Genomic DNA, 22080 nt, shown 5'->3' on the forward strand with positions numbered 1-22080 from the left:
AAAGAAAGGGGTTATGTGGCTGTTCCTGGGAACTATAGAATATTGAGATCGTGGCTATGGTGTTTGGTAAGAAAGGGCCCCAGAGGAAGACGAAACTCGAGGATAAAACTCTTATTGACCACTCTTGTGTTCTGTGCTTTGCTTTAATAAGGGAGGCTCTTCTACTATGTTACTTTTATTAGGAAATTTTTAGAAAGTTGTTTTAGAAACATCGTAGGGCCCTATCTTTGTTCTTTAAGTTCCATATGAAAAGTTAAGCAACATTCACAATTCATATATATGTTTTAATCTTTGCAACTTTGAGTAATTTTGCAGATGATACCTATCGGGAAAATTGAAATCTGAACTATTAGGTGAAGTTGATTTTTTTCCCCCTCTGAATTTAGTTTCTGTATGCATAATAGCAAAATTGTTTACACAATAAAGTTGTACTCAAGAACCGGTACTAGCTACATTTAGTTGTTTTAAGATGTAATTGAGACAGAGTCATTACTTGATATTGCTGATTGTGTACATAGTGGGAAATCTTACTGGCATTCTTCATCCAGTTACAGAGGGAGTGAGAAATCCAATATGTACTTTAACTTCACTGTTTGTAACTATTCTCAAATGATCTAGAGATAGGGTGAAGTTATTTGAGATTTTGCTTCAGTTGTAATCCTTCCAAGAAAGTTTGTAATGCAAGAATTAAAGTAATTTGTTTCTCTTTTTTTTATTCTAGGTGAGAATTATGAAGATGATGACCTAGTAAATTCTGATGAGGTTATGAAGAAACCATGTCCAGTACAGATTGTTCTTGCTCATGAAGATGACCATAACTTTGAGCTTGATGAAGAAGCCTTGGAGCAGATATTGCTGCAGGAACATATACGAGATCTTAACATAGTAGTGGTATCTGTGGCAGGAGCTTTTCGTAAAGGGAAATCATTTCTACTGGACTTCATGCTTAGATATATGTATAACAAGGTGAATAGAGTCTTTTATAAGTTGAACCCAATTTAAAACAAACTACCAACCAGTTAACCCTGTTTTACAAAAAACAGTAAGAGCTGTATCTTTAATTTTATGGAAATACAGTTCTTTATAAGACTTTTCAGTTAAAACAAAAATACAAGTTTGTTTGGACCCTTGATTCTTCTTCATCTCCATAATTCCTTTATGTACATACTACATATTGATGCATATGATTGAGCATCTGTGTTCCAGGCATTATAGCTCTAACCCAAGGTATCTGAGTATACCCTAAAAGTCTCTGAAGTACTGTTCATCTTCTCTCACTTTTTGTTATTCCATCACACCTTTCCCTTCTTGTTCATCTTTACAGTGAGTGAAAGTAGGCTGATAGACACCTTTGTAAAAGCATACCCCTGTTCCTCAAGTAATCTGTGGTTTACTGTTATTTCTGAGATAAAGTCCAATTCCTTAGAGGGGCTTCTGTGGCCTTCCATGACCTCTGAGCTTCATCTCTTGCCTCTGTACATCAGGTATACTATAATTTTTTCATTTCCTTGAGTGTGCAGCAGTGTTTCTTAAATCAGGCCTTGCTGTACTCCTGAGTGATCTTTTCATAGGAGGCCTTTCCTGACTTATAATACTATGTTATGTCCTACAAATTCTCATGATACACGTCATATGTTACATTAACGTTACTTTTGTTGCTTATTTTTCCTGGCTCTGTCAGGACTGAGCCTTATCTTTTTTAAATAGTTTACTGTGTTTTAGGTGAAAATTTACACAGTAAATTAGGTTCCCAGTTAACAATTTTTGTACAAATTGTTCTGTGACTTTGGTTACAATTTTTATAATGTGTCAGTGTTCTCATTATTTCCCTTCCGTTTGTTCTGTTTCCATTGATTTGGCTTCCCTTTCTCTCCTTGCCTTCTCATCTTTGCTTTTGGATAAATGTTGACCATTTGGTCTCATACAGCTGATTGTTTAAGGGAGCACATTACTTATGGGTGATACTGTTTATTTTATAAGCCAAACTGTTATTTGGCTGAAAGGTGCTTCTAGGAGTAGCTTCAGTTCTAAGTTCAAAGGGTATCTTAGGGTGATAGTTTTGGGGGTTCCTCTAGTCTCTGTTTGTCCAGTAAGTCTGGCTTTTCTCAGGAATTTGAATATTGTTCTACATTTTTCTTCAGTTTTTTCCGGGACCTCCTGTTGTGTCTCTGGTCAGAATGGTTAGTAGTGGTAGCTGGGCACCATCTAGTTTTCTGATCTCAGGCTAGAAGAGGCCGTGGTTTGTATGGGCTGTTTAGTCCTGTGGACTAGTTTCTTCTTTGAATCTTTGGTTTCCTTCATTTTCTTTTGCTCCGTACGAGTAGGGATCAGTAATTGTATCTTGGATGGCCACTTAAAAGCTTTTAAGACCCCAGGTGCAATTCACCAAACTAGGTTGTAGAACATTATCTTTACGAATGATGTTATGCCAACTGACTGAGTTTTTCCACGAGACTATGGTCCTAAGCCTTTTAACCTAGTAAACTAATCTAGACATGTTTGAATATGTCTGAAAAGTCTCCGTAACTGTGCCCACTGAGGGCTTTGTTATATATGTGACTATATATGGCCTTATCTTGATTATCATATCTCCATTACCTAGTACAATAATTGGTACTTAGTAGGCATTTATTATCTATTTTGATCAATGAGCCTCCATCCCTTTATACATTTTCACTTTTTGATGGTATCATGTAATTGTAATTTCCTTCCTCCTTCCTGACTTTGACTTTCTCCCTGACAAAAAGCGAAGAATTTTATCACTTGAGTCATAATGTTTTTCTAACCATTGAAAGTTGGGTGGAGAGAATGAGAGTTTGATAAGGACTAAGAGGAAGGAATTGGAAATTTTGGAGTGGAGCTTTTAGGGGAAGGACTTCAGAGGGGGCTTTTACATTCAGAATCCACATGAAGACACTGGAAATAGCACTTGGACAGAATTATATAGTTGTTTAAACAGCTATTAGGGTGTCACCTTTAAAAGTTCTGATATCTGGAACTGAGTATGCTTATCTTGAGATAAGCAATAATGTAAACACTCTCAATAGATTTTCCAGGAAGCTCTTTTGTAAATACTTTACACAGGGATCTGTTCAGGCATGCTCAAGTATGCCAGAGTATCCAGAACATAGATCATATTAAATAACAATTTTTTTTACATGTTCAGGAAATTGAGAAAGATATAATACTTTAAGGTTTTTCAGTTTAGACTTAACTTCCCTGAGTTTTACAACCGAAATAGAGAAATGTATAAATAGTGGCATGTTCTTAAAAAAAATCTGTGTATTTCAAGATGATAAAGAATTCCTCTAATTTGAGATCCACTAACTTCCTTAGGTTAGCTTGTGTGCATTGTGTATGTCTTTGTCGTAACTGTTCAGTACAAATGTATTAGATTCCAAGTAGGTCACAGACAGTGGAATGTTAGAAGAGGAAGGAAGTATAGATCTCTTGTCTAGTAATGAAATGTAAGTTTCACCCCAGGTGCCATTTCTCATTCCATCTCTGATCAATTAGTAAGTAGTGGCTGCTTAGAATGGGTTAGCAGCCCACATGTGTCATATATTTGTAATCCCTGAACTAATAGAACTCCGCCTTTCCTGGGAGGGATACTGAAGCTATGGAAAGGGTGTGATGGCAGATGGCCTGAGTTTACATACATAGTGGCTTTTAAACTGGTGAAATAATATCCTTATTAATTTTTATTCATAAAGTGTCCGTGTAGAGGTATTTATAAATCATCTCTGTCAAATCAAAAATTACATTAAAACAGTGTCTGATTTTTGGCATAACATGCTTCTGCTTTCACTGGTTTAGTGGTGGCTCATGCTTTTCCTAGGAGATGAAAGAAAATCAAGAAGGAAAAACGACAGTGGAATAGTTTCAGATGTGTTTTGTTAACTTACATGTCTGCAGGGAGTACCTGGGTGGCAGTAAGCATTGCCTACTAACTGAAAGGAGCCCTGGTGACCCAGTGGTTAGGTGCTGTGGCTGCTAACCAAAACGTCGGCAGTTTGAATCCACCAGCCGCTCCTTGGAAACTGCATAGGGCCATTCTGCACTCTCCTGTAGGGTCACTGTGAGTCGGAATTGACTCGACAGCAATGGATTTACTAGCTGAAAGGTTGGCGGTTCAAACCTACCCAGAGGCACCTCAGAAGACAGGCCTGGTGATCTGCTTCTGAAAGGTTACAGCCTTGAAAACCCTATGGAGCAGTTCTACTCTGCGCAGGTGGGGTCGCCATGAGTCAGAATCAACTCGGTGGCAACTAACAACAAGATATGCCTTGGTGGGATGCTAGCTGAAAGACATAGGAGAGAAGCGAGCAGTGGCTTATGTTGATTTTGTGTGTCTTCTGTATTGACCTGAGTCAGTCAATGTAAATATGCAGTTTACTAAAGGAGCTAATCATGTAAACATTTTACTGTATGACATAGAAATAGATGAATATTTTCATTTTGAGTAGTTGATAAAGGAATAATAACATAAGGCTGAATGTAAGCTCTTTTCTGTTGGATAAAAACAAAAACATCAGTAGTTCTTAAAACTATTTTGATATTTTGGCCAAACATTTCCAAATTACAGAGGATATTCTGATTTTTAGGTCTCATTTTCTTGTGGAGTAAATAGGTTTTTGTACAGTTTGTTTTTTGAGCTGCAGCTTTTATTAAGAAAATTGCTAGGTTATTACTTGATGTATGGGAGGAAGGAAATTAGTCTTCTGTTGTAAACTTGAGAGATGAACTAAACGTTTTTCTAGGATAAAATTTCTTCATGTCATGTCAGAATTAAGCAGTTATTATACTTTTAATTTGAAATGTAGGACATGAGAGTGTCACTAGAATTGCTCATTTTTGGAATTCATGACACAAGAAGCATTTTGAACTTATAAGCATCTTGAACTTACAACTTACAACATTTCATCATGACTGCCAATTATGTATGACCTATATGCAACAGAGGAAACCCTGGTGGCGTGGTGGTTAAGTGCTGTGGCTGCTAACCAAAAGGTCAGCAGTTCAAATCTACCAGGCACTCCTTGGAAACTCTGTGGGGCAGTTCTACTCTGTCCTATAGGGTCGCTATGAGTCGGAATCGACTCAGTGGCAACGGGTTTGGTTTTTTGTTTTGATATACGACAGAAATTCGTGTTTGTTGGTGTACCAATAATTTGTAAATAGAATATTTGTTACCTGTAAAAGTCATTCTAGAAAAGTTATGAAGTGAAATAATTGTAGAAAGTTACGTGAGAACTATTAGGTCTATTATGTCAGTATTTTCTAAAAAATCACCATATTAACAAAAAATTATAAATTATAGGTACAGGGGGCATTAAAATTAGTAATGAGTGACATTTCGTGGTGGAGGTGGGAAGGAGGTTGACTTCACCCTCTGAAATATGTATATGTGTACACACACACACACACACACACACACACACACACACACAGAGTTACGTTACGCGTTGCTTAACGTCCACAATATGTTCTTTGAAATATTTTGTGATTTGGATGTTGTGTGAACACCATAAGGTTCTTTCAGGCATTTTCTTCCAGAATAAGGAGGTTTTGTTCATATTAAAAATTTGCTGGGACAAATAACCTCTCTGTACAATTAGTTTATCTAAGGTTTCAATAAATTTCTGACTTTGCATAAGCACACACAGACTCACCATTCGCTTTCACATTACACAGGTATTTAAACCACCCAGAGCTAGCACTAAAATTGGTATTATAGACTGGTCCTACTTTTTCTTTAACATCTCAAACAAGCTTTGTGCCTTAGCAGTGATCCTCACAATGCTGAGGGGAATCACTTTTGTGTTTGGCCCACAATCCACATCATTAGCAATTTCTCCCTATGTGATATATGTCCCTCTCTCATTTTCGTTAACTTTGTAGCTTTAACCGCTTGGAGAATTTTTTCTTTGTTCTTGAGGATCGTTGTGATTGTCTGTTAAGTGCTACATGCCTGAATCCGCTACATCCAGTTCTCCGATCAGGATTTCTGAACTCTGTTATATGTTATAACCTTATGGGACCGTAGACATATGTGCGGTCAGATATTGCCCAAACGAACATGCAATGCATGACTGTATATACTTTCAAGTATTCTGTGCCCCTCCCCCTGTTCTAATTCTGATTCAGTTGTTCAGGTAAATGTTCTTCTAGTATAATTTACATACAAAAATGTACACAAATCTTAGTGTGCTTGGCTTATTTGCTTGGCTTAGTGTGCTTGGCTTATTTCACTATCTGTGAGACTACTCACGTTTTTGCATGTTGCGATAGTTCATTGTTTTTGTTAGTTTAGTATTCCATTGTATTAATGTACCACATTTTATTTATCCATCTTTGAACATTTGCTCTGATTTTGTAATTTTCAGTCAGCTGATTTTTGTGAATTACATGCTTCCAAAGTAAAGTAGATTACTCAATAGAAATTTTAGAAAAATGCTTATCCAAATTGTTTCATCTGGCTATTGTGAAAGTACTTTTAATTCCAAGAATCAGCTTAGGGAAGTCAATTTAATAGAATTAAGTTATATACTGTGAAACTTAACACAGTGTTTGTGATGTATTGAACACTAAGAAATGGTGAGAGTTGTTATTATTGAACTATTCTAGATAAAGATTAATTCTGTTCAAAGTTGCTTCTCTTTTATATTTCGTAATTTTTCTCCTGTTGTAAACACTATTATGAAGAATTTTAAACATATATAAAAGTAGACAGTAATATGATGAATACTCATGTATTCATTATAGCAATTATAATTAGCAGTTATCAACTCAGTCAGTTTCATTTCATCTGTACCCTAATTCACTCCCCACCTTTTGTATTGTTTTGAAGTAAATCCTAGACATCATATCATTTCTTTTGTAAATATTTTGCTACGTATCTCTTAAAGATAAATACATTTTTGTGTCTAGCTTGTTGAAGAAACTGATTGTTGGTCTTAGTCTCCCGGTCTGGATTTGCTGGTTGCATTCCATCACTGTAGTTTGACATGTTCCTCTGTCCTGTGAATTTCCTGTAAATTGGCAGTTGAATCGAGAGGCTTTTAGAGGCTTGATCAAACTCAGATTTGACTTTTTTTTTTGGAAAGAGTTTCATAGATGATGTTAATGTTCTTCCATTAGGAGGCATATTGTCTTTGAAGATAACAGATTTTGAATCTTTACTGAATTTCGTGTACTTTGATTACTAAGCATTTGACAAGTATTATCTCACTTAGTATTCACAGTCACCCTACACAGTAATATTAGTCTTTCCACTTAATAGTTGAAGAAATAAGGCTCAAAGTAAGTGGCAAGGCTGAGATTACAGACCAGGCGGTTTGATTCCAAAGCCTTTATTCTACAAACTACTGTGTAAAATGATCTTTGGTCATTTTCCTATACATTTGTAGTATATAAAAAGTACAAGTACTTTACTGAATTATTCTTTTGTAAAAGTAGATTTTCTTTTCAATATTTACTTCAGAAGTTGAAATAGACTAACAGGAGGATACTCTATGTGCTAGCACAAGCATGGTTAACTTTTTATACTGCCCACTGGTACTTGTATCTGCTTAATGGGTAAAACATCATTGCTGTGTTTTGGTGCTCAAGAGTTTTGACTTCATTTGTAGCAAATTGATAAAAACATTGTAAGGGAAACTATACGTAGTTTTTATTCTTTACTATTTAAAGAGCTGCTCCCAGAACTGCCACCAGAAGTCGGGATTTTATGTCCCTTTACATACAACTTGCCAAAAGCACAAATACCTCAGAATTGGCTGTATGGGATATTGAACTTGATTTTACCTTCCCCTCCTAGGCTAATAGTGTCTGAGATGTAAGACTCATGAAAAAAGTGTGAATTCATGAAGAAAAACTTGATTTGTTTCATGTTCTTTTCCAAGAAAGAAGTATACTTGGAGAAAGAACTATATTTTAAAATGATTCTTCCTAGAGTAATTTTATTATCTTTTATTGTGGTATAGTTTAACATACAATAAAGTCGATAAAGCTTAGGATAGCCAGTAAATTTTTATACACGTACACCTTTGTAACCACTGCCACTTAGATCAAGAAGTTAGAACATTTCCACCATTCTAGAAGGTCCCTCATCCTCCCCTCCAGTCATTATTATCTCTAGCTCTCAAGGGCCACCACTGTTCTGACTTGTATCACTGTAGAATAGTTTTGCTTGCTTTTTAACTTCACCAAAATGTATTCATAAAGTATGTACTCGTGTCTGGCTTTTTTTTTCTTTTTTCTCGATTTATCCATGTTATTGCATATATCAATAGTTTGTTACTCTTTAATGCTGAATGGTATTTTATGAATGATTATATCACAATTTATTTACTCATTCTTCTTTCAGTAGACAAGTGGGTTGTTTCTAGTTCTTGTCTGTTATGAATAAAGCTGCTATTCACCTTGTCCAATTCTTGGTGACATAGTACTTATATATCTATTGGGTTTATACCAGGTGTAGAACTGATGGGTCATAGGGAAAATAAATACGTGTTTAATTTTAGTAGGTACCGCCAAACGTTCTTTCCAAGGTGGTTTTATCATTATGCACTTCTACCAGCAATGTAAGAGATTTATAGTTGTACTACATCTTTTAAACACTTAGTATTGTCTTTTTAATTTTAGCCATTTTGATAAACATGCATTTTGTTCATTTATAATCATCATTATACTCTCTACTGGATTGTTTGCTCTTAAAACTGTTGGCCAGATTTAATGTAGAAGTTTAGCTTATTCATTTAATGATTTCACTGAATTTGCTTTTGAGTATTTCACTTATTACAAATGAAACAGTGTATGTAACTTATGTAATAAGCTACTGAAATCATGAATTTTGTATTATTATTTGATCAGGATTTTAAAGGAGTCAGTAAAGAAAGCAACGTTTGTCGTCCCCCCGCCCCCAACCCCAGTAGATTCTAGAGGAGGTTGTTAGAGAGATTACATGGAGTACTTTGTTTCTTGTAGCACGTTGGATTTCTTTTAACCCTGAGATTTTTGTTTCTGGATTGAGACTAATTGTTCGTTCTTCCGTTTGCAGGCTTAAATTTAGGGTAATTTCAAATATTATTTCAATTAGAATTAAACGTAATTTCAGTTTTTTTAATGAAAAGTTTTGTGAGCATGAAGTTCGTAATATTCCTTTGTTATCTTTTTAATGTTCGTGAATTAGTGATGACTCCTGTTTGATGTATTAATTTGTGTCTTTTTTTTTTTTTCTTTCCCTTTGTTAGTCTGGCTAGAGTTTTGTCAATTTTATTGATCTTTTCAAAGAACTAGCTTTTGGTTTTTGGTTTTTCTCTATTGTTTTTCTGTTTTCAATTTCATTGATTTTTGCTCTGAACTTTATTAGATCTTTTCTTCTGCTTGCTTTGGGTTTATATTGCTATTCTTTCTTTAGTTTCCTAAGGTGGGAGATCTTCTTCTTTTCTAATATATACATAAATGCTGTAAATTTCCTCTAAGTACCGCTTTCTCTGCATCCCACAAATTTTTGTAAGCTGTATTTTCATTTAGTTCAAAGTATTTTTTAGCTTCTCTTGAGACTTCTTTAACCCATGTGTTATTTAGAAGTGTGTTGTTTTTTAATCTCCAAATGTTTTGGTATTTTCCAGCTGTCTTTCTGTTATTGATTTCTAGTTTAAGTCCATTGTGGTCTAAGAGCATACTTTTTATGACTTGTATTCTTGTAAATCTGTTAAGGTGTGTTTTATTGTCCAGAATGTGGTCCGTCTTGGTGAATGTTCTCTGTAAGTTTGAGAAGACTGAGTTTTGTGCTGTTGTTGGATGAAGTAGTCTATAAATGCGAATTAGATTCAGGTGATTAATGATGCTGTTCAGTTCGACTGTATCCTTACTTATTTCATGCCTGCTGCATCCGTTTAAATACTGGCAGAGGGGTGTTGAATCCCTGAACTATAATAGTGGATTTGTGAATTTCTTCTTGTAATTCTTTCAGTTCGCATCATGTATTTTGATACTCTGTTTTTAGGTGCAGAGAGGTTAGGGATTGTTAATGTCTTTTTGGAGAATTGATCCCTTTATAATTATGTAATGCCCCTCTTTATTCCTGATAATTTTCCTTGTTCTGAATGAAGTCTGTTTTGTCTGAAGTTAATATAGTTACTCTAGCTTTCTTTTCTTATTTTATTTTATTGTGGTAAAATATATATAAACAATAGTTGCTATTTTAACCATTTTCACGTGTATAATTTAGTGACATGAATTACATTCATTGTGTTGTGCATCTATTTCCAGAAGTTTGCCTCACATATTTTCACATTCTGTTTTTAGGTGCAGAGCGGTTAAGGATTATTACATCTTTTTGGAGAGTTGACCCCTTTACCATTATGTAATGCCCTTTTTTATTCCTGATAATTTCTTTTGGTGTAATACGAATTTTCTTCTCACCATTTAGAGTAGGTAGAGGGTCTTTATTATTGATAATTATATTACATAGGTAAGTCTCTTTGGCAGGGGCTTATGTTTCTTCACTGTAATATTTTACTATACTTATATTTCAGGTGATTTCAGATTTCCTTTTGCAGTTGAGATTTATTCTGTAAGATTTATTCCCTTTTCATTTTTACTTTGTTACAGTGAAGGAATAAGGGTACTTCTGGAATTCTGAGGCTTTTTTGTCCCCATAGTAGTAAATGATACCAGTTTAGTGTTTTTTGAGTTCTTATGTTTGCCTTTAGTAACTTATGACAGCTACTAGGGAGGAGACATTTGGCTGTTGTTAGCAAGGCTGCCTCTAGAACCCACTAGAATTCTCTTTTAAGAGCAGATGATGTTTGTTCTTGTTCACTGCTTTATCCCTAGTACCTAGAACACTGGTTAGCATATAGTAGGAGTTCAATAAATATTTGTTGAATGGATGAATATATTTTATGAAAACTGTCAGTGTTTAGTATGTTAGAGAAATGAAAGATTCTTAAGTTTTACAAAATCATATTATCTAGGTTCTGTGATTTACCTTTTCTTTTATCCTTTTATTGATTAATCAGTTTAGTATTCTTTTAGCATATCCATTGTAAACTAAGAAGAGATGTAGTCAATAGATTTTTATGATATACCAATTCTTTTTAAAGTTTCTTATGAAGAAGAGGTTAACAAGCATGTTAGCCTATGATTTCAGTCATCTGTGCTTTTTAAAATTACAAAAAAAAAATTTACTGTCTTGTCCATATAATTGTGTTAAAAGGGAACACACCGAAGCTTGTAATTAAACTCATTTACATATTCATTCATCGAACAAATATTTTGAGTGCCTACTGCAAACCAGACACTATTCTATGTGCTGGGAATACTTATGAGAATAAAACACTTGTGTGTTTATAAATAAATAAAATACTTGCGTGGAAAATTTTAAACACACTCAGAAGTAAAGACAATAGTATAATAAACCCATGTGTACCTATCAACATTTTGCTGGTCTTGTTTCATCTATGTTCTTTGCTAGTTTTTTTTGGGGAGTTGGGGACTGGAATATTTTAAAACAAATCCCAGGGATATTCTTTTACCATAAATACCTGACTGTCTTAACAGATGAGGACTCTATTAACATTATTTCAGTACAACTACAGTATCATCCCAGTTGTTATTGAGTCAGTTCCAACTCATGGCAACCCCATGTATGTCAGAGTAGAGCTGTGCTCTGTAGGATTTTCAGTGGCTGATTTTTCAGAAGTAGATCTCCAGGCCTTTCTTCCGAGGCCTAGATGGTTGGAGATTCGAGTCCACCCAGAGGCCATTATAACACCAAACAATCATCTTTACCCGGATTTAACACTCTCTTAATATAGTACCCAGTCTGGGTCCAGATTTCCTTGTTGATTTTGAAAAAGTCTTTTTTTACACTTGGGTTGTTTGAATCAGGTTCCAAACAAGTCTTATGGTTATTTTTAAAGTTGATACTTTTTAAGGAGAAAATTAAGGCAGTGTGAAAACATTTTAGTATAAGTATTCTAAAAGAGCAATCCTGTTTTGACAGCCAGTCTGTTTGGAATTAAGCTTTGCTTATCTGTACAAGGAGATAGCAAAATATCTAGTTTCTGCATTTTATGATTTAAAAATATTACCGGAAGTCTTCCCATAAAGGAGAAAAGGCATGCACGACCTTACTTATCTAGGAACTTGAGAGAGTGAGAATGTGAGCAGATGCAAGAAGGTTCAGGTTTGGAGGAGACAGTAGCTCTGTAAGGCAAAGAACCCCAGACGGAATTTGTGACTGCTTTTGTAACTACTACTTGTGTAAAGTTACGCAGGCCATTTTATCTCTTCGGACTTTAGCTCATCATCTATAAAATAAAGGCTGATTTTTTTAAATAAATTTTTTAAAATAAAGGCTGATTTTTTTTTCTTAAATATTTTTTGTTTTATTTTTACATTTATATGTGACTTTAACAGGATTCCCAAAGTTGGATTGGTGGACACAATGAACCATTGACTGGCTTTACATGGCGAGGTGGTTGTGAGAGAGAAACAACTGGCATACAAGTCTGGAATGAAGTATTTGTAATTGACCGACCTGATGGAACAAAGGTAAAGTTCTGTTTATTATTTTTTACTATTTTTTTATCCTTTACTTCTTCTTCACCTATTTTCTGGTATTAAAAACCAAAATAACATAAACCTCCTAATACTTGATAACTTTAATATGTATTGTTTATTATGTAAGAATGAGATATTGAACTTAGTGTCCTATTCTTGACTTAATTACTGAATTTGGCATTGATCATTTTGTACTTGATTTTTACTGTCACTTTTGGTTAATATTTTGCTTAGTATTTTAAACTTCTAAATTTCTAGGTGGCTGTGCTGCTAATGGATACCCAGGGTGCCTTTGATAGCCAGTCAACTATCAAAGACTGTGCAACAGTGTTCGCTCTGAGCACTATGACTAGCTCTGTCCAGGTGAGACATAAGGTGACATGGTATGTTCAGGTCAGATAATCCCAATATCTTTGCCTTTCCTTTTGATTGAAGGAAAAAAAGGAATAAAATTAAAGAGAGTTATTTTACATTTCTCATTGGTAATTTAGATTTCTGTGCTTGCTGTTTTGGCTCACAATGTGGAACTTTATACTTTGAGTAGTTACCAAGGAAGTGATAAACCAGTAGCCACGCTCTCTGTTCTTTTGTCAGAGAATCTTTTGTTTTTTTTCTCTCTAGGAAGAAATACTACTGCGTATTATCCTTAATTGAATGCAGTTATATGACTGCCAGACATAGTAAGGTGTGAAGTACATTTTTACTTTCCAGTTAAACAAAAAAAAACCAAGTAATTAGACTTGGAAGTTGAGTTTTCTACTTCATATCTATGACAACTGATACTTGATTATCTAAACTAATGGAGGAAGAGACCTAAGAATTAATTCCTATTTAACTTAGTAAACCTAAGTGATGATTTTATAATAAACTAAGGATTTACAGCACCTGATTCATTTACTTTTTCACTTATTTTATACCTTAATTGTATTTAGTGTTCTATGAAGTTCTAGTCTCTTCAAGCTAGGCTATCTCTTTTTTGTATAATTTAGACTGATTCGTCTGAATTAAATTACCACGTCATATTATATTTCTTTACGTTCTCTTTTCTGAGGTCAGCTGTGGTTGATGTTTCTCTTGCTGAAAAATGAATTACTAAAGTATAGTTCTGGGGATGGTAAATGTATTAATCAGGGTTCTCCAGAGAAATAGAACCAATTAAATACACATGTGTGCAGAAGATGGGGGCTGAGAGGGATTGATTGATTGATTTTAAGGAATTGGCTCACACAGTTGTGGGGGCTGGCAAGTCCAAAATCTGTAGGTCAGGTGATAGGCTGGAAATCCTGGGAGTCTTGTACAGTCTTAAGGCAGAATCCTTCTTCCTTGGAAACTTCAGTTTTTGTTCTTAAGGCCTTCAACTAGATTGCTTGAGGTCCACCCAGATTGTGGAGGTTAATCTGCTTTACTTAAAGTCAGCTGATTTGAATGTTAATCACATATAAATACCTCTGTAGCAACATCTGGACTAGTGTTTGCCCAAACAACTGGGCACCTTGCCTAGTCAAGTTGACACACAGGATCACCCATCACAGTGTATCAAGAAGTATAATTGCAAATACTGGAAAAAAAAAAAAGTCTATGTTATCTTCCCAAGATGAGAAATTTTCTCTGTTGACTGCAGATTGTGGGTGATACTATCACAGTGTCTTGGAGTTTTGTGATTTTTTTTTTTTTAATATCCGGAACATATGACCAATCTGTAAATGCCCATTTCCCCGCTTCCCCAATTTGAAGTATCTAGCTGTCTGTATCGAAAGAAGGTTGAACTATTAATTTGAGCTAACGAATCTTTTTCAGCTTGGCTTCTGTTTATTACAGGGTTGGGAAGGTAACTGTTTACTTTTTCTTTCTTTAACCCCATAACTCTAGTCACCACCCACTAAGTGATGCCATTGGAGACCCTCAAAGCCCTTTTTTTTTTTCTTTTTGGTTCTGCCTTTGTTTCTCTGATCTTGTAAAAGGGCACAGCTGCTATTCCCGTGAGAACTAGCAGAAGCCACATTACTGTTTGTTATCACATCATGGCCCTTCAGGTTAGCTGGCTGTTGGATTGTTGGACTTGCCTTAAATTATAAGAGAGTCCTAAAACTCATCCCTTGGCGTACTCTTGTTTATTTATTCTACTTTTTGATAGTAGAAGGAGGCCTGGTTTTGGACAACCACTTAAAGTAACTCAGCCACTTGCTTATCTGTAAAATGAGGGTGTTACCTGTCTTGCCTATCTCACATGTGGTTGCTGTGGGCAGTCAGAAATGAGATTTAAATGAGATAATACATAAGAAACCCGCTTTTTAAACTATAATTGACCAAGAAGATAAAAGTTATTAGTGCTTTCTTCCTGACCTTTGAGGCTAGGTTTCTCTCCTTACTGGCTGAAAAATCAATGACAAATTGTTCCTCTTGCCGTTTATTCTTTCAACAAATATTTATTAAGCATCTGTTAAGTATAAGGCAGCATGCTAAGTATTAATGATCTAAAATGAACACATTTCCTTCTCTCTTTGCTGTTTGTAACCTGGCCCTAACAATGAAATGATCTGGACTTCTCTTTTCTTGATCTCCCAGTAGTTCAGCTAGGTTATCACTTGTTTGCCATTAGAACGAATTGTTCTGTCTTTGGAGTAACCCTATTTACTTAGGTATTAAATTATTTCTTAGCAGAGGTAACATATGTAGTTGTCCAGACTTTTCTCCTCTGGCAGCCCTACGTCATCTTCTAAAGACATTGACTCAGAAGTACTGGACCTAGTGAATCTTTCCCTAATTTCCCTTCCTTGAAGATACTTAGACTCAATTGGCAGCTCTAGTCTGTGTGCCTTGGAAAGCCTCCTAAAATATGGCAAGAGTGCCACCTACTGTTATTCTTTCAGCTATCACAGGCAGACTTAAAATGTTCTCGTTAGTTTTTTAAGCTAATGAGTTTTACTGAAGTAAAAAGAGAATGACATTAGAGTTGATGGTAGTCGAGGCACTCACTGAATAATAACTATTATGCTCAGATTGTATCAGGGAGGAATTTATCTTTTATCTTTGAATTTATCTTTGTAGACCTATCGCCCTTCACATTCACTGGCTTAGAAAGGTTGTAGAAACAATCTTGACTATTTTGGGGAAAGATTATGTCATAATGTTAAAGAAACTTTGAAAAGAGACTTACTAGATCATACACCGTACACATGATTTACTCATGATTTTTACATAGTTTATCACCCCCTCTCCTCCCTTAATGTTTTATCCCCAATGTTGTTAAGGTAAAAAGAGAAAATCCTTTTCATGTGCCACTGGTTAAATGCTGGCTAAGTAATTCATTTGTGCTGAGGTATAAAATAGCCCTCATTTCCACAAGTAAAATATACACAAACTGGGTATTTAAAATAAAACACTAATAAAAGCAAAATAAATTTTGTTTTAACAGGTATATAATTTGTCTCAGAATATTCAAGAAGATGATCTTCAACACTTGCAAGTACGTATGTCTCAAATAATATATGCCAAAATATTGAAAATTTAATTCCCACTTTATTGTGAATTTACATCTAGGATTGAATGTTACGTGGTTTTAAACTGATTTATGACTTCTTAAATAAAATAAATTTCAGTATATACCCAGTGTTAGAAAATCAAATGCTTGGCTTTCAAATGATTTTAAATTAAGGCTCTGATATCTGATGGTATATAGAACAGTTTTACAAATGTCTTTTTTCAGTCTCTTTGGGACACTGTTTTAAATAACTTGTTTTAATAGTTATTTACAGAGTACGGCAGGCTTGCAATGGAAGAAATCTATCAGAAACCATTTCAGGTAAATAAGTACTTTATCTTTTCTTTTTAGCCTACCTATGAAAAGTTGTCAGGCCATCTCCGTTTATAACTGTGGAGACACTAGGATATTACAACAAAGCCATTTGTAGTGACAAATTTAGTGGAGTTGAAACTAATCTATGGTAATGTCATCACCAACTTAACAGTAGTAGGCTAACAATATAGGAAATGAAACAAATGAATCTAGATTGATTCTTAATAGTTTTACTTGGATTAAGAGGGTATTGTTTTTCTTTATTAGATGTTATGTAATTCTGGGACTGAAGACAGTGGGGAATTTAAGACAGTCATGTCAAGTTTCTTTTACACATGCTAAACTGCTACAAAATATTATGAGTTTCTTTTTTGTGGTATAACTTGAGGTTAGTCCTGTTATTTCTTATTTTGGTTTCATATAGAAAAGTCTCTGAATCGATCGTATCTTCTCCCGTGTCTCCCACTATCCCCTTGTGCTTTTTACTCCTTTTAAATGCCAGAATATGAAATCAGAAATTACCAAGGTATTTGAGATGTTCAGCTTGCTTGTGTGGAGTCCTATCATTATAGAGATTAAAAATATCAATACTTAATTTCACATAGTTTATTTTTGAAGTAGGTGCAAGTTAAAAGTTAACATTAGTATTATTTGATCACTTGCAGTGACAGTAGGGGTGAGTGACTACCCTTTTTGCGTATCAGTGTGTGAAGTCCTTCCTGTATTACAGCATTGCTGGTGATTATTAGTGTTAATGGGTTTACATTGATTTTGCCCCACTCTTGTCTGGCTGATCTGGCTCAAGCGTTCACTTTTATGAAATACTTGTGCTAGTTAGGGCTTCATTCTGTGTGTATGAATGAAATATACTGTTCAGACTATATTAGTATTTCTCAATTGGGGGTGATTTTGCCGCCCAGGGGACATTTGGCTATGTCCGGAGATGTTTTTCATTGTCACAGCTGGGAGAGGGGGCTTGCTACTGGCATCTAGTGCATAAAGATCAGGAATACTGTTAAACATCCTACAATACACAGGACAGCCACTCACAACTAAAAATTATCTGGCCCAAAATATGAATAGTGCCGAGGTTGAGAAACCTGAGCCTGTATGAATAAAAAATCCTATGAAGATGATCTCATCGATTAAAAATCTGTAATCTAGAGTTAGCCATCTAGAATTAGTTGTCTTCTTTAATACCATCTTGACTATTAAAATTATAATGTACGTGCCCCAATATGCCTTTTATTCATTTAAAACTACCCTGTATTATTTCCTGTGGTGACTCTTTCCTTAGACTTAGTGAAGTTCTTGAATGGAGGTGATTACTTGGTATGAGGGTCGGGAATGTTGTTGATTTAGGTAGACTCTTGATGTGGATGACTACCAGCAGTACTAACCATTTGGTCTACTACAACTTCTGATAATGATTTGTTTAGGCAGTAAGGGAGGCTTCAGTTGTTAAAGTAGCAATTTTTCATGTATGTAAGAAATGATTTATACTTTTTTTGTGTGAATAGACATTGATGTTTTTGATCCGAGATTGGAGTTATCCTTATGAACATTCATATGGTTTGGAAGGTGGAAAACAGTTCCTTGAAAAGAGATTGCAGGTAAGTCCACGCTTCCTAGAGAGGAGATCAGAGGCCCTAAGCCAGGTGAAGGGGTTGGTGCCTGAACTGCTGCTTAGGCTACTAATCTCTGAATTTCATTGGAATAAATTCTCCCAAGTTACCACAGGTGACTCTGTACATAATTGGTGAAAAGTAAATTGTTTCTCCTCCTGCCAAAGTGAACAGAGTCCTCGAATCAGAATTAAGGGACAAATATTTCTCTCCAGAGCTGACTGCCCCTCAGTAAATCAGTATGAATAAATATTCAAAGGATAAACATTTGAAGGAAATTAGCCCTTTGACCTACCTAGATTGTTTACATGTCGCCTTCTGGCCCAACTGAGTTGAACATTTGGGACAGGCTCGATAATGTGCACAGGTAATGTGAGACTCTCTGATGTGAGACCTCTCAAAGGAGTGCTGTCTCTCATGGAATGACAGCCTAGAGAGCTAGAAAAGGGATCTTTAATTATTGATAAGAGCACTAGAACCTAAATATCTAAATTCCTGGCCCACACAATATGCCACACCAAGGCATTCCTGAAAAATAACCTCACCGACATGCTCTTTCATTCCTGAAGATGCCTTCCGCTGGGAATACTCAGGAAACCTGCAGGCCAGATACTTAGCTACTCACATACACAAAGATAAGTAATTGTCTTAGTCATCTAGTGCTGCTATAACAGAAGTACCACAAGTGGATAACAAGTTTATTCTCTCACAGTCTAGTAGGCTAGAAGTCCAAATTCAGGGCGTCAGCTCCAGGGGAAGGCTTTCTCTGTCAGCTCTAGAGGAAGGTACTTGTCATCAATCTTCCCCTGGACTAGGAGCTTCTCCACAGGAACCAGGGTCCAAAGGACGCGCTCTGCTCCCGATATTGCTTTCTTGGTGGTGTGAGGTCCCCCCTTTCTCTGCTTGCTTCCCTTTCCTTTGATCTCTTGTAAGATAAAAGGTGGTGCAGGCTACACTCCAGGGAAACTCCCTTTACATTGGATCAGGGATGTGTCCTTAGTAAGGGTGTTACAATCCCACGCTAATCCTCTTTTACATAAAATTACAGTCACAAAATGGAGGACAACCACACAGTATTGGGAATCATGGCCTAACCAAGTGGACACATATATTTTTGGGGGACACAGTTCAATCCATGGCAATAGTGTTCCCTTTATTCATAAGTAAGAGAGTTCTCTCTTGATTAATAAAATGCTTTGCCTATGGGATGACACATATAAATTATCAATATTAAAAGACTTAGAGTGCAATTTTGTTATCCTAAAATGAGACTAAAACCAATTCTTTCTTTTTTTGGATTATCTGAAAGGCATTTCTAGACCCTATTATTGGAGGTGATTTCAGTCATCAGGGTTTTCTGTTGTGGGTTCTAAAGAAATGAATACAAATCACATCAGGCATACTGGCCAAACTTGGCACTCAGAATTAGGTACTTTAAAGACAGGAAGGTTTTTTAACTTCTTATTGAAGCGATACATGTATACATAAAACTGCTCAGATCATAAGTGTACAGCTTGATGAATTTGCACAAACAGAACATACCCTTATAACCAGCACACGGAGGCACCCACCTTCATACACTAACCACCCTTTTTAGCCCTGCCACTATCCTAGTTTCTAATAGACTTTGTTTTTGTACTTCATATGAATGGAATCACAAAGAGTATGCACCCTGTGTCTAGCTTTGGTTGCCCAATGTTATGTTTCTGAGATTAATCCCTATTGCATGTAGTTTAGTTCATCTATTCTCATTGCTGTATATTTTTTCCATTCTACTGTTAGTTGACGGAAATTTGGGTAGTTTCCAGATTTTTTTCTGTATAAATGGTGCTGGCTTTGAGCATTTCAGTGTATCTTTTTAGAATGGCTTTTGAGAAGAGCCTTTGGGAGAGTATGTGAATTATTTAGGGATAAGTGAGTGATTATTCAAAATATTTCTCACTTTAGAATTTTTTTCCAGAAAATACATAGCCGTCTTTCTTCCCAAAACTCTCTGCTAAAAAGCTTAAATCATAATTGTGTGGCAAGAGCGCCTTAAATCCTAACAAGTTTCTAACGTTCTTTGGACCACACTGGAGCATTTCAACTTAGCTTTTATTTTGGCTCAAGAGCTAACCTTTTTGTTTGTAGGCAAAGTAGTACTTTGTTTTGTTTTCTCTTTCAGTGCAGATTCTTAATCTATTTACTGGTTTGTAAGCCATCGCTGCAATTTGTTTTTCAAATGTTAGATATTATTATGATTAATTATTATTTGTGTATTTTGGTATCCCAAGTAGCTTACTTAACAAAAACATCTTGTTTAAGACCAGAAATGGACCTTTAGTAATATTTTATATTGTAAGAAAACACTCATCTGGAGTAGCATCTGAGTTAAGTGTGTGTGTGTGTGTGTGTGTGTGTGAGTGTGAGAGAGAGAGATAGCTAGCGCACTTGCTTTTACTTTTTTTTTTTCCTTCTGTTTGTGTCTTTACACTCTTCTCTTCTGCCCTCAGGTAAAACAAAATCAACATGAAGAGCTACAGAACGTAAGGAAGCACATTCACAATTGTTTCTCAAATCTTGGTTGCTTCCTTTTACCACATCCTGGTCTTAAAGTTGCAACTAACCCTAGTTTTGATGGGAGACTAAAAGGTGGGAATTCCCATTCTTGCTAAAGTCAGAACTTATATTTTAGTGGCTGAAAGTTTTTATTTTAAAAATATTCGATTATTTAAATTTTCTGTCTTATGCTGGAGGACATTTTAAGGCACTGTTAATGAGGTGATTGTAGTGCTCTCTGTTGTCTTTCTAGCTTTCTGTTGGTTTGTTTGCAGCTGCCTAGCTTATTGGTTAACCTATTTTATAACGTAGTCTGTTGCTCAGCACTGGTATCCTGAAAGTTATTTTGAAGGCTGAGAACAGTTCTTCGCAATATTTCGTCTGATTGCTGTCTACTAAAAAACGTTAGCAACTTAATATGTTGATACGATCAGATTTAAGTCTTTCTGTTTCAGGGTGCATAGTATCATTTTTGTGTGTGAGTGTTTTAGGATTATTTTGAACATGATGGCAAAAGGCTTGAGGATTGATGAAACTTTTACAGTATGGATGGAAAACAAAATCTAGCATTAAAATTTAACCTCATAAATTGTTTGCCTGTTTTGAAAAGAATATTTTAGTTAGTACTTAATGTAGAATTGTTTTGGTAGTCCACAGTTGGTTTTACATATTTTTTGAGCTGGCAGAATTACTGGGCTATTAGGGAGATGGACTAGAGTTTTTTCCTGGGAGATATGGCATATATGGATACGTTTTTGTTTTTTTAATGAACATACTTAAGTACCATAATAGATGCTGTGCACTATTATTTCATGAAATAGAGTTTTATGAACTCTTACCAGTGGGGATTTTTTTACTTTTTTTTTTTTTTACTAATATATTGGCTAATTTTATCTCCACTAGATATTGATGAAGACTTTAAACGAGAACTTCGAAATCTGGTTCCATTACTGCTTGCCCCTGAAAATTTGGTAGAAAAAGAGATAAGTGGATCTAAAGTCACTTGTAGAGATCTTGTAGAATACTTTAAGGTAGGCAGACTCTTAAATGGCTTTGTCTTAAGTTGGAAGTGTAACTCACTTAACGACTATTTCATCTGTACGTACAAGAAATTTCTTTATTTAAAAGCAAAAAATAATTTATAAATTATTTTTCTAACCTTTACACCTGTGTTTTAGGTGTACCAATATTTAAAGATATTTAAAAGATTGTAGCATAAAAATAAAACAAAAAATAAATAAAAATAAAAGATTGTAGCAGACTATTTGCATCTTCTAGACAGTGATTTTGTTTGCATAATTTTTCTACTTCAGCTTTGGTATGAAGAGGACAACCATTTATCATATTATAAAATCACTCTAGCATTTGTGATAAGGGGAGTTGGGAACATAATTCAATATTTGTTAATGAGTTAAGTAAATGATTCGTAGTTTTTGTTTTTTTTCTTTTTACCTCTGCTCTTCTGTAGTCTTTATAGCTTTGAACTACTCTTGCTTAGCAGAGCATGACTGTTGTAGAGGGTTGTATTTATTCATAGTAGAGATT

At 35.2% G+C, this 22080-nt stretch overlaps 1 protein-coding gene across 6 annotated transcripts in view; it reads left to right on the forward strand.

Moving 5' to 3' along the window:
- ATL2 (atlastin GTPase 2) overlaps positions 1 to 22080 on the forward strand; it is a 51081-nt gene that overhangs the window by 22535 nt on the left and 6466 nt on the right. For 4 of the 6 annotated variants that reach the window (XM_004369549.2, XM_004369548.2, XM_023735848.1 and 1 more), the window contains 8 exons: positions 722 to 966; positions 12433 to 12567; positions 12835 to 12939; positions 15992 to 16042; positions 16322 to 16378; positions 17893 to 17985; positions 20490 to 20628; positions 21439 to 21566. In XM_004369549.2, coding sequence (XP_004369606.1) covers positions 722 to 966; positions 12433 to 12567; positions 12835 to 12939; positions 15992 to 16042; positions 16322 to 16378; positions 17893 to 17985; positions 20490 to 20628; positions 21439 to 21566 — 953 coding nt within the window. The remainder of the gene's footprint in view (positions 1 to 721; positions 967 to 12432; positions 12568 to 12834; positions 12940 to 15991; positions 16043 to 16321; positions 16379 to 17892; positions 17986 to 20489; positions 20629 to 21438; positions 21567 to 22080) is intronic. The other 2 variants (XM_023735861.1, XM_023735846.1) reach the window with 2 other exon arrangements.

This window comes from Trichechus manatus, unplaced genomic scaffold, assembly GCF_000243295.1.
Source record: "Trichechus manatus latirostris isolate Lorelei unplaced genomic scaffold, TriManLat1.0 scaffold00005, whole genome shotgun sequence".
NCBI lineage: Eukaryota > Metazoa > Chordata > Mammalia > Sirenia > Trichechidae > Trichechus > Trichechus manatus.